General features: G+C 41.0%; 1 protein-coding gene across 1 annotated transcript; it reads left to right on the forward strand.

Annotated features, from left to right (window-relative positions):
- Nucleotides 1-774: 774 nt before the first annotated feature.
- Nucleotides 775-12521, forward strand: brpf3b (bromodomain and PHD finger containing, 3b). Its single transcript, XM_079238859.1, has 13 exons — nucleotides 775-1029; nucleotides 2116-3674; nucleotides 4142-4298; nucleotides 4398-4529; nucleotides 5018-5146; nucleotides 6404-6716; nucleotides 7116-7400; nucleotides 8085-8684; nucleotides 9004-9085; nucleotides 9167-9255; nucleotides 9363-9457; nucleotides 9547-9701; nucleotides 11121-12521. The coding sequence occupies exons 2-13, from the start codon at nucleotides 2140-2142 to the stop codon at nucleotides 11302-11304; spliced, it is 3756 nt and encodes a 1251-aa protein (XP_079094985.1). The 5' UTR covers nucleotides 775-1029; nucleotides 2116-2139; the 3' UTR covers nucleotides 11305-12521.
- Nucleotides 12522-12667: the final 146 nt, after the last annotated feature.

Raw genomic sequence — 12667 nt, forward strand, 5'->3', positions numbered from 1 at the left:
AGCTCCTTCATTCCAGCTGCATTTAGACTTTATTCTTTAATTCAGGGGTGACTAAGTCCAGTCCTCGAGAGCTTTAGATGCAACCTCTGTCCAGCACAGCTGAGTCAAATAGCTGAATTCCTCTTCTGCATGTCATTCAGCGAGCCACTTTTTTTATTCAGGTGTGTTGGAGAAGGGTTGCACCTAAAAACAGCAGGATGGTAGATCTCGAGGACTGGACTTGGGCAATCAATTTATCTTTTTTTTTTTTTTTTTTTTTTTTAAGGAACTGAATTTTCCCCCTGGGGATGAATAAAGTATCTATCTATCTATCTATCTATCTATCTATCTATGTGTGTGTGTGTGTGTGTGTGAGACGTGAATGCAAATACAATAATCACATATACATACAGACTTAAAAATTTCGTCAGTTTACTGTTAAACGCGTACAGAAAAAGAAATACTAGTACTTTGTAATGCATTTCACAATTTATATCACTTAAGTTGACAATATACTCATAACAGCTGTTAGATGTGTGTCCCAGTTCATATCTACATCAAGTCTTCTCTTTTGTATAAATTATTGAAAACTTGTGGGTTTGGTCTAATGTCAGATATGCTTTAATATTGTCAACAGTACACGTTGTCATATTTTCAAATATAAAGGTTAAAATAAAATAAGAATATCTTGAAATCACAGACCGGAAATCGTTTGCCTCTACTATGGCTGGATTCGCTTTAGCGTCTACTCAGGACTCCAAACAGCTAGCCAACTAGCCGAAAGAGGCTAGTATGTTAACCTTATAGCATAAGCTGTCTCTCAGCTTATTAGTGCAGATTTAGAATTTTTGCTTTCACTTTGTCTTGAAAATTGCTTTCAAGTCTCCCAAATGTCGTCACGTGAAGAAAGGGAGGCGTTTTAAGATATAGAAGTAAACGGGTGTATCGCAAACTGATTGCTATAAGCCTCGGCAGTGTAGCAAGCGAGACGTCCGGCTAGGCAACCATTACAGCAAAGCCGCCGGCAGTCGAGGACTCCTGTCATTATAGGTAAGATATCTTAAAATTGGTATCCTATTGTCCTTTCTACAGTGTTGGGACGACATTCACCTTTATTTCTATTTAATCTTGGGGCGGTTTAGTATCTTACTTTGAATGTGTAATAAAAATAAACTAGCTAATGTTAGTATTGCCCATCTTTTAAAGTTAGCAGGCTAGCTAGTTATTTTTACTTCTCACGGCACTTTATGTCAGAGAACGGTCACATTACCATGACATTCTTATCCCAAATTAACATAAAAAGCACCTAATCTTATTTAATTTCACAACTGTTAATATGTAAACAACATTGAAGCGTTTAATAATGTTTTAAAACTGTAAATATGGCTGACATTTTACTCCTGAAATAAGGGCAGTGATGTGCTGAGGCTGTGGTATTTTTTGAAGCTGATTGGCTATACGGTTACTTAGTCAACTCTTTCTGAAAGCTGATTGGCTGTATGGCTACTCAGGCAACTCTTCCTGAAAGCTGATTGGATATATCCGTAGCGTTGAAGCAAACACACTGATCGCAAAACATTTTCGAGATAAAGTCGAGAAAATAAGCGACTAATCTTTTAGTTTTACAGTCTGCATGCATTTTTATAGTAACCACTACCCCTCGCTTGACAGTCAGCGAACTGTCACTGTATTGTTTGATTCATTTAGATAGTTTGATTGACTAAAGTTTAGTGTGTGAAGCAATGGTTACAGGTCATGCTGCTAATTAATATTAATAGTACTACAGTAATCTACAGCAAAAAAGTTTTTGATTGATTTAACATGTCAAGATATTTATCTTCTGTTGCCTTGAATTTGGGTGTTGCTGTGGTGAAATTTCACATTTAGTCTGCTGTTTTAAACAGATAAGAAAAAGGTAGTTGCCCTACATTTATATGAAGGCCAAGTAAAAAACATTAATAGAAAGGGGCATATTCTGTATTAACAGCATAGAGACAGGGATTATGCTGTGGCATCATAAACAGCTTTGAACATTTTTATTTATTTATTTATTTATTACTATCTTCACTGATTCTCTTGCATAACAATTCTCTAATTCTTACTTCTTTTTTTTCTTTTTTTCTTTTTAACTAACAGGAGGGAAAGTGTGACTAGTGGCCTATGAGGAAGCCATGTCGAAAAGGCCAGGGGGCCGGAGGAGGGAGAGTAGATGTCAAAAAGTCCAATGGGACAGTTGGCGGGCGTGGAGGTGCCCGTCAGCGATCTCCATCCCCTTACAGCCTTAAGGCATCTCCAACCAGAGAAACGCTTACCTATGCCCAGTCTCAGAAGGTGGTTGAAGTTGAACTGGATGGCAGGCTTCACCGCATTTCCATCTTGGAGCCTTTGGAGGTCATTACAGAGGATGAAATGATGGCTCAAGATATCAGTGAGTGTAACAGCAACAAAGAAAACAGTGAAAAGTCATCCTCCGTGACCAGCAGTACCCAAACAGCCCGTAAACCCGTCACACCAAGAGGCCGCAGGAAAGACTCCAAATGCTCTTCTGTCAAATCCTCGCAGCCTTCCAAGAACCATCGGGCGAATTCTCATCCCCAATCACCTGAGAAACTTAACACCTCACACCATCATCACATGACTCTCCCTGAACCTAAGTTTTGTGTCCTGGAAACCTTCTCACCAGTTGAAGCCCCTCCTCTGCCCGCAGCATATTACCGCTACATTGAACGTTCAGCTGAGGAGCATGAGACTGAGGCAGAATACGACATGGACGAAGAGGACGCTGCCTGGCTGGAGATGGTAAACACTGACCGGACATCGGAGGGTTTCTCAGCTGTCTCATCAGACACTTTTGAGCTTTTAGTTGACCGATTGGAAGAGGAGGCATATAGAGAAGCCCGCAGTCGGGCACCTTCACAAAGCACTATTGACGACGATGCCTTCTGCTGTGTGTGCCTGGATGACGAATGCCTCAACAGCAATGTCATCCTTTTCTGTGATTCTTGCAACCTAGCTGTGCACCAGGAGTGTTATGGGGTGCCCTACGTCCCTGAAGGCCAGTGGCTATGCCGCTGCTGCCTCCAGTCTCCTCAGAAACCCGTTGACTGTGTTCTGTGTCCAAATCGCGGTGGAGCTTTCAAACAAACGAGTGATGGCCGCTGGGCACATGTGGTCTGTGCTATATGGATCCCTGAAGTTTGCTTTGCAAACACTGTGTTTCTGGAACCAGTGGAAGGGGTCAGTAACATTCCCCCAGCACGCTGGAAACTAACTTGCTACTTGTGCAAGCAAAAGGGCCGCGGTGCATCTATTCAGTGCCACAAGGCTAACTGTTACACCGCTTTTCATGTCACTTGTGCTCAACGTGCTGGTTTGTTCATGAAGATTGATCCTGTCCGGGAAACAAACGTGAATGGCACGACGTTCTCCGTAAAGAAAACAGCATTCTGTGAGGCACACTCTCCGCCAGGACAAGAGACATCAGACTATGAGAGTGAAGGACGAGTGGTGGGCAGCAGGGGGAGGGCTAGTAGAGGACAGAGTGCTTACACAGAGGGTCCAACTTCTCCAAAAAAAGGCAGAAAGTCTGAAAATGATACCAAGACAGATAAAAAGAAAGGGAAAAAGAATACAGAGTCAACAGCACAGCAAACTGGTTCCCCTCAGGTGATTGTTCCTCGGATACCCACAAGCAGGTAACTGTATCTCTTATGTCGAATAAATATTTTAATATGTTTTTAGAAATACTTGGAAAGTTGTTTTTCCTGTCCAACATTTATCCAATATCTTTTTTCCTTTCTTTTTTTTTTCTTTTCTTTTCATAAAATCGTCATGTCATTTAGCCTAAGATGAAAACAATCATTTTAAAATCATATATTTGATAAGAATTTTGTTTTAAGTCAAAAATCAAATCAAATCCAAACTTTATTTATATATCACTTTTCATACAGATGCATATCAAAATGCTTAACAACATAAAAACAGTTTCACATTTGCACACACGCACGCAACCGCACACACAGCCCAAACATACACCCCAACCCTTCCCCTGACCCTTTATGCCAAAATAAAAAAAACTACTATAGACTACTATCTATCTCTGTATCTGGCTTGTCAGTTATATTGACAGTAAGATAAACCTGTGTCTCTCTCTGTTTTCCAGGCTGAATATTATTTGCAAAGGAGTCATCCTCCAAAGGAAAAGCCAGTTTATGCAGAGATTGCATAGTTACTGGTTATTGAAGCGTCAGTCGAGGAACGGTGTGCCGCTGGTCCGGCGTTTGCATTGTCACGTTCAATCCCAAAGGAATACAGAACAGGTCAGGAAAAGAAAAGTGTCTGAACTACTTCTCTTGTAATGACGACACTTATACATACATTTGTAAAACAGTGTTTTGGCTTGTTCTAAACTTTTGTAGCCTGAAGTGGATGAGAAGATTTCTGCGGCAAGAGAAGCTCTGAGATATTGGCAGAAGCTTCGGCATGATCTGGAAAAAGCCAGACTGCTGGTAGAGCTCATACGCAAGAGAGAAAAGTTCAAAAGAGAGCAGGTAACACACTGTTGATGGATAAATCATATTCACAGGCTGGGATGCTTCATGTTCAATCTATCTGATTCAGAGTTTCCATCTTCTGAAGGAAGTTTGAACGTTTACAAATTACTCTTAAAAAAAAAATGTTGCTTAGAAAATAAACAAGTGATAGGCAACCCTGGACCTCCAGGCATTTATCCTGCATATATTAGATGTTTCCCTGCTGCAACAAACCTGATTCTAATTAAATGGATATCTGGCAAGCTCTGCACAGGTCTGCTATTGATCCATTAATTTGAGTCAGGCGTGTTGAAGCAGGGAAGCATTGAAAGTTGGCAATCACTGCCATACCGTTATTACATAGAGCTTCTAATGGTTCTCTGTAATTTGGAGTTGTCGTGAGAGAATAAATGGTGTTACTGGTTCTCATTGCCTCAACTAGCATGAACCTTTTGTAGTCTGTTAAATATACTGTTTTCTTGACATTACATGCATTTCTCTTGCAGGTCAAAGTTCACCAGGCAGCTCTAGAGATGCAATTGACTCCAATGCTCGTGCTGCTACGCTCCACTCTAGACCAACTTCAGGAGAAGGACACAGCCCAGATTTTTGCTCAGCCTGTTGACATAAAAGAGGTCAGACATTCGTTCTGTTTGTGGTTAATATAGTACAGATAATAAGAGACATTTACACACGGGTTTTGCTTTGTCAGGGAACTTGGAGGCCCTTCTGGTTGTGGAAAAGTGGCTTTTTCTGTTTTTTTACTACAAATATGTCTTTGATAATGTGACACCAAGCGATGTAATGATGTATGTACAGTGTATTTCCCAAACATTAGGTTGCTGTGCTCACACTTAGCCGGAAAACACACAGTACAAAGGCCAATAAACGCAGTGGGGGACCAAAGTTCTTGATGTTTTTGGGGGTTTCAGAAGGTTAGCTACAGCATTAGCCATGCTAGCTGAACTTATGTTACACTGCTGTCAATCACAAACTATGAAATTAAAATGCTTTATCTATCCCCAGAGGGAAATTGTAAAGTTCAAGTAGTTTTTATTATTATTATTGTTATTATAATTAATTGACAGTCTTTAACTGACAAGATATGTTTGTTTTTCCACTAAAGCTTCCAAAATTGCAACATCATGCATGCCGAGTCACTTAAAAGAGCATTTATGGATTAGAAAAAAGTCTGTCTGGAAATGAAATTCTTCTCCCTGAAGTTTTCAAGCAGACACTTTGCAGAATTAGTCTGCAGTAGTTTAATTCACCAACATCGTATGTTATGTTTTATAATGTCCACTGAAGTACTGCTAGTATTATTTTGGTCCCATGAGACATTGTTGGTATTGAGTATTAGTTCATAAACTACAGTTTTTGTCAACAGGTAGAATCTATAACTTAATGCTTTTTTTGCTCAGATAAACTGAAATCATTCAGAGACTGAGACCTCAATTATGAGGCATGTATGGAATGGAAATTTTGGGATACTATTACACCCCTATTAATGATATAATGGAGCCTTGTAGTATTTACTTGCAAATATCAACTGAAATCAATGTAGGTTAGAGAACTTAATGGGACTTTCATCATCCATTTGCCCAAAATAACAAATTTCAGATCACATCTCTGTAGGATGCAAAGAAAACAGCTGTTGAAATACGCCACCTTTCCTCACAGCTTATTCTTTTCCCCTGGTCCTACCTTCTGGTTGGTCATAGTGGGACTTATACCAAACATCAGGGGCTAAAAAAAAAAAAAAAGAAGCTGTCTTATCAGACACCAGATCTCAACGAATGGCTTATTAATGTACTGTACTCATACAAAGTGGTCTTTCTCTTTCATTGTACAGTATGTTTTACACATGGACACATTTTATGTCTTGTCTTCAGGTACCAGACTACCTGGACTTTATTAGCCAGCCAATGGACTTCTCAACTATGCGCTCTAAGCTTGAAAATCACACCTATCGCTCAGTGGCTGACCTGGAGGCAGACTTTAATCTCATGGTATCCAACTGCATCCTCTACAATGCCAAAGACACGGTCTTCCACAGGGCAGCACTGCGTCTTCGGGACTTAGGGGGAGCAATACTGCGCCATGCCCAGCGACAAGCCACAAACACCGGACTGGACCTGGATTCTGGCATGCACCTCCCAGAGTCACCCCAGAAAAAAGACTTTTACAGCTGCACCTGGGAGGATGGTAAGTCACAATGCTGTTACTGTAAACGCTGTTGTGTTTACTTTTTTTTATTTAGTTTATTATTTTTTCCTCCTCTGTTCAGTAACCTTGCTTTTCTGACTCTTGCATCAATTTACTGTGTCATTGCTTCAGAATCTGCCTGCTGAAGATGATACTTAGTTTTTCATTTAATTACAGTAAATTTTATAAACTACGTTTGTAGACCTTACATTTATCTGTGGTAAACCAGCACCCACTGTATAAAAGTAATGGTCCACCTGTTGAGTAGAATTTACTTTGCATGTTAAACATGATTATATTTACATACTGTGGTAGAAGATGACAGATCCAAATGATTGTACATTACCATCAACCGTCCACACCAGCTTCACTGTTGGAGTAAAACCTTGCCATGTTCAGTTGACAGCGTGCTGGATCCAGACAATCGACTCCATATGACAGTGGAAGAACAACTGAAGGAGCTGCTAGAAAAGCTGGACTTTGTGACATCCATGCGTTGCAGCGGTGCCCGAACTCGCCGCATCCGCCTCCTCCGTCGTGAGATCAACTACATCCGCTACAGGCAGGGTCAACACCCCCGCAACAGCATCCACAATGGACATCTTAAAGAAGATGACGAGGATGACGAGGAAGACAGCGGCAAAGAAACTAAGGCAGACGATGGCCTTTCTTCTTCAGATAAAGGTGGGTGACGAAAAGCACTGGTGTGCCAGCAGTCTGAAATTGCCAGTGCATGAACCTGTGAAAGCCACTTATTTTGCAATGAGACCAGTTGTGAACATGAGCTAACGGAACATTGTCCTCAGGTAATTGAGCCAGGGTCCCCCCCACGCACCAACCCCAACCACCCCACTGTCTCCAGTCTAGTAAGTAGGGGCCCACAGAGTCTCGTTAGCCATGGCTGCCTCACAACTCCTCTCTCCCAGTGCACTCTGTGTCTGCACCTCCTCTGTACATCACTCTCATGGACTCACCACTCTCCATTGGCCATGTACAATCATGCCATATCATCCCACTTCTGACTACAGACTAGTCCAGTTGAACAGTCTATGCCAGCATACAGGTCGACAGCAAAACTCCTGTGGTTTTAGTCAGGAAAAACCTCCATGCTACCATGTTGCTGGTGTACAGTTGTGAGAGCAACGTTATTTCTCCACTTGTGTTGATAAGGTCTTCCATATTAAACTGAACACTTCAACTCTTTTTGGGCTGTTTTTAAAGTGTAAGAATGGAAAAAATGAATCATGAAGTGACACCATTTTCCAATGTGAATAACACACCACCGCATCACACTACATACAACATCGACGTTCAGTCAAGTTAAATGCTGAGTAAGATTAAATTTGATTTGTCTGCTTAATATTTCAGAAGACCTTAAATCCACTTCTCCTCCAACACTGGAACCTACAGGGCCAGCTCCTCCTCCGCGACAGGGGGATGCACTTCTGGAACCTCCCACTCTGCGACCAATCACAAGGGAGCCCCAGTCCCCCAGCTGGCCCTGCAAGCGCCTTAAGATGGACAGTGACCTCCAAACCAGCGCCACGGAGAACATTAATTGCACTAAAGCACAGGAGCGGTCCGCAACACCGCCTCCCACTTTGCACAGTGAAGGACATGTGATGGCCAGTGGCCTGCCAGGGCTCAGTGTCCCCCCACGGTCCACCACCGGGGGAGTTGGACGACGGACCTCTGTATTGTTTAAGAAAGCAAAAAATGGAGCCAAGCTTTTCAGAGAGAGGGACAACACTTTGTTGAATGGGAAGAGTCTGCGGGATGAGAATTCAAGTAACTCTACTGCACCCGATTCTGCATCCAGCACTCCTTCCTCCACACCTTTGTCCACTCCATCCAAGACCCCCCAGAAAAGCCCAGGCCCCCCCACGCTCAGTGATCCATGGACACCTAGACAAGATATGTGTCCAGATACAGAGCTGGGCAGGAAGCTGAATCATACACTGGAACGTGGTGAGGAACTTTACTGAGTTACTGGTGTTCAACATGTTTTCTAACCAAGGTTGAAGGTTTTCTGCTCAAGGAGATTTAGTAAAGTATTACTCAAAACACTCGTGATTTGAGTAATCACTGCTGAAGTATGGAAACAACAGACTGACTTGAAAGCCCAGTGAATGAAAATGTCTGTAAACAAACAGAATGGTCTTTTCATTGTCATCCATGTTCAAAGTTTTCTTTATTGCTTCCTTCTGACTTTCTGAGCTTCAGAAAAGGGAAACCATTTGTTTTTGCACTACTAATCCAATCTGTGACTTCTCTGTTCTGCTTACAGTACTAACAAACGGCTGCGACAGGCACAAAGACGGCTGGTCAGACTCCGAGTCCAGTTCGTGTCCAGTCCTCCACAAAGAAATGTGAGACATGTCAACCAGTTTTGCTTCTCTGGTTTTTTCTAAACACTGACTGCTTTTAAAATACAATGTATTGTCCCACAGTAACTCGCCTCCCAAACGAAGCCTCGGAAAACCATCTCTTTCCAAAGTTCCTCTTCTTGAGATAGTTAATGGGGATTCGGATTACACTGGTATTTATCTTTTTGACCTCAATTCTTTTGACATCATATCTAACTTTTACTCTGTTCTTTGTGCTATCATTCACTAAATGGTTTGAGTGTATTTTTCTGTCTTGTAGGCAACTGTAGCCAAACATCAGAAGATGAGACAGAACTAGAACCTCTAGATCTGGTGTGGGCCAAGTGCCGGGGATATCCCTCCTATCCTGCTCTGGTAATAACTTGCTTTACCACTTTAGATGAGCTGTTAGAAGATGCAAAGCTGCGTATTTTTTCCCCTCTAGACTTTTGTATTTATTCCAGATCATCGACCCAGAAATGCCTGAGGATGGAGTGTTGCACAATGGAGTACCGATTCCCGTCCCACCTAAAGATGTCCTTCATCTGGGGGAGCAGAGGCAGGAGGAGACCAATGAAAGACTCTACCTTGTGCTTTTCTTTGACAACAAGCGGACATGGTGAGTTTCAGACATAATCAGATCTATGAAGTGTTTGAGTCTGTAGAGATGTTGCAGATCTTCCAGAAAACTGTAATAAGTTCAACATAGCAGTCTCTAATCAGACAGCAATTATTGGCTTTCTTTGTTATGAGGTCAAAATATTTTTGTTCTTCAAGCTCTTTCTGTGTTGCAGGGTCAACAAGTGCTCCCTTGCATGGGAGCGCTTGTTGACCCTGCAACAAAGAGTGACAGGGTTTTTGTAATTGAGTGGTATAAAAATGATTACTAAAAAAAAGCAACATTCATTATGGTTCCTTGCATTATTAAGTCAAGCAACAATTATAACTTCACAAAGCCATTTAGTTGGAGCTCTGTCCTCATCCCTGTATGCAAGATAAGGGAGAAAAATCTATTTATTGACTGAAATTTGACTCCTCTAAGATAAGTGATGATATGCATCCTTTTAACTTGTTGGTGCGAGGCTTTTTGTTTAGGTTTTTTTTTTTTTCCTCCAGTTGAGTCACAGACTGTAGCAGATGGTACATTAGTACTATGTCAAACAATGCATTTATAGGTCGCTACTCTCATGTTAACTATGCCCACTGTTGTTTGTGGCTTGATGTTACCAACTGCTGCTTCTCCTTCTTTGTGCAGACTTCTTCTGAAATGAATGCATCAAAACCGACAATGAAAATAATGGTTCAATTGCTGGAGTTCCTAGACCAGTTTGAGTCCCAGTTAACATGTACATGCAGAAGAAGTCCTACTTCAGACTAACAGATAAACAGGATGTGTTAGTTGGAAAGCTGAAAATCAGATTTTAGTTGGATAAAAACACTTTCAGTCTGACCAACATGATAATTCTTATTCATCTTCTAACAGTGTCTCATATAGATGCACACATTAAGATTAAAGATAGAAATAATATTTTATTTTTTTATGGGTGGGAATCCATGCTTTACTTCATGCTGTAGTATTTCTCTTTTTAATTTGCATAAACTACTGCATTAAGGCATAGTGGTTAACGCTGTGGCCTCATGAGCCTCGGCTGGGGGGGTGAGGTTTAAACAGTGGCCTTTTTGTGCAGAGTTCTCCCCATACATGTACACGTGGGTTCTCTCTGAATACTCCGGCTTCCTCTCACCATCTATAGACATGCATGTTAGGTTAATTGATCACTGTAAATTCTCCCTGGGAATGAATGTGAGCATGAATGTTTGTCCCTCTGTGTTAGCCCTGTGATTGGCTGGCGACCTGTCAAAGGTGTACCCTGCCTCTTGCCTGATGATAGTTGGGACAGGCTCCAGCTTCCCAGAGACCCTCAATTAGATTAAGCAGAATAGAGAACAAATGAATCAAATGTGTTTGACTAAACCAAGTCTACAGTCTTCAACATTCCTGCTCTAATAAGCTAAATCTCTGTCACTTGCATTGTAGGCAGTGGCTTCCTCGAGACAAGGTGACTCCTCTGGGTGTAGATGACACAGCTGACAAGCTGCGCATCATGGAGGGCCGCAAGTCCAGCATCCGCAAGTCTGTGCAGGTGGCGTACGACCGGGCCATGATCCATCAAAGCCGAGTGAGCCACAACCACTGCTTCGTGGCCTCTAACTACCTGTAGAGGGCGACTGTGAACCTTGTGCAACCCTCCTTTTGCCACTGCAAGGTTCCTTCTCATGAAAGCAGCAGGTGGGCAGAGTCCTGCTGCCAGTTATATTTGTATTCACACTGGGGGCCGTCGAGGTTGCAGCACTGAGTCCTAAACTGTTGTTGGTTATCGAACCACTAGTGTTTGACACGGCGCAGAGCTGCTTGCCTTTGTTCAGGATGTGTAGAGTTACCTTAAGCCCCGTGTTGCTGCAGTCGGTAGGATAAATTTCCCCATTCAGGAATGTATCGAGGTATCCGATTACTTCAGCTGGATGTTTTAAATCTGTCTGGATCTAATATAGAAGAGCTCCCACTATTTTGTATAATGCTACTGCCAAGGGATCAAACTGTCAGAGAAGAGATTTTACATTTTTATGAACTGCAGACGACTAATGAATGGATCACTGCCATCTTTTATACAATAGTTTGTTTTTGTTTTTGTTATTTTAAATACATTTTAATCTTTTTCAAAAGACTTGTATATTTTAATGGAACACTGTGTACATATGTATGTGTATTATCAAACTCATTTTAATTTAATGTTGCCATTTTAAATTGCGTATTTCAATCAACCCACAAGTGGCAAAGCGAGGCTGTGTTTACTTGTGAAGCTGAAATAATTCCTGACTTGCTGCAGTGTACTTAGCTTGTCTATAATGTAATTTCATTGTGTTTTTGTGTGTGTATTATGTATATTCTCAGCATACAACACAATGAGCCATTGTTCTTTATATTTGAATTCTCTTTTTGATACAGAGAGAAATAATTTATTTATGAAAGACAGAACTATAGAAATAAAGCTATATTGGTTAAACTGAGAAATCTTATTTAAAACAAATGTAGTGAAGTTAGAAAAACATGCAGCCAATATTTTAACACATAACTTCACGTTTGCTTTTTTTGATTTTTACTCAAGACCAACCATCATTCTTTGCTGTTGACCCCGTTCATGATTTTATTTATTACCCCAGAGCCCTGTTTTATCAGTGGAAAAAGTACACCTTCAGCTTGTACTACTGTTAATTTACTTTCTCCCCAAGTTATGTCTAAGCAATTATTTCCTGATTTTGGGAAATAAAACGTTGAATTTAAAAAAAAGTTTTGTGTACTTACCTTGATTTTTTTTTTCTACATTTAAAGTCATTCATGTTGTTTATATCTTACCGTTTTCCCAGCAAGGAGGCAGGACTTTAAACTGGCATGATCTAAACTTTTTTCCATCATTGAACATCAGTCAGCAGTTTTAACAATGTTACACAAAGTGAATAGTATTCAAAATGTGTATCTTTGCTAAATGCTACAAGTATAAAAAGAGATTTAAAAAACTTTTTTCA

Source organism: Telmatherina bonti (assembly GCF_933228915.1).
Source record: "Telmatherina bonti genome assembly, chromosome: 4".
In the NCBI taxonomy this organism is placed as follows: domain Eukaryota; kingdom Metazoa; phylum Chordata; class Actinopteri; order Atheriniformes; family Telmatherinidae; genus Telmatherina; species Telmatherina bonti.

Excerpts from the sequence above, each read along its gene's own strand:
- brpf3b (XM_079238859.1), top strand. The coding sequence starts at position 2,140 with ATGAGGAAGCCATGTCGAAAAGGCCAGGGGGCCGGAGGAGGGAGAGTA. Across the intron at positions 5,147-6,403 it reads AGCCTGTTGACATAAAAGAG|GTACCAGACTACCTGGACTT; the intron begins GTCAGACATTCG and ends TCTTGTCTTCAG. Across the intron at positions 9,256-9,362 it reads TGGGGATTCGGATTACACTG|GCAACTGTAGCCAAACATCA; the intron begins GTATTTATCTTT and ends TCTGTCTTGTAG.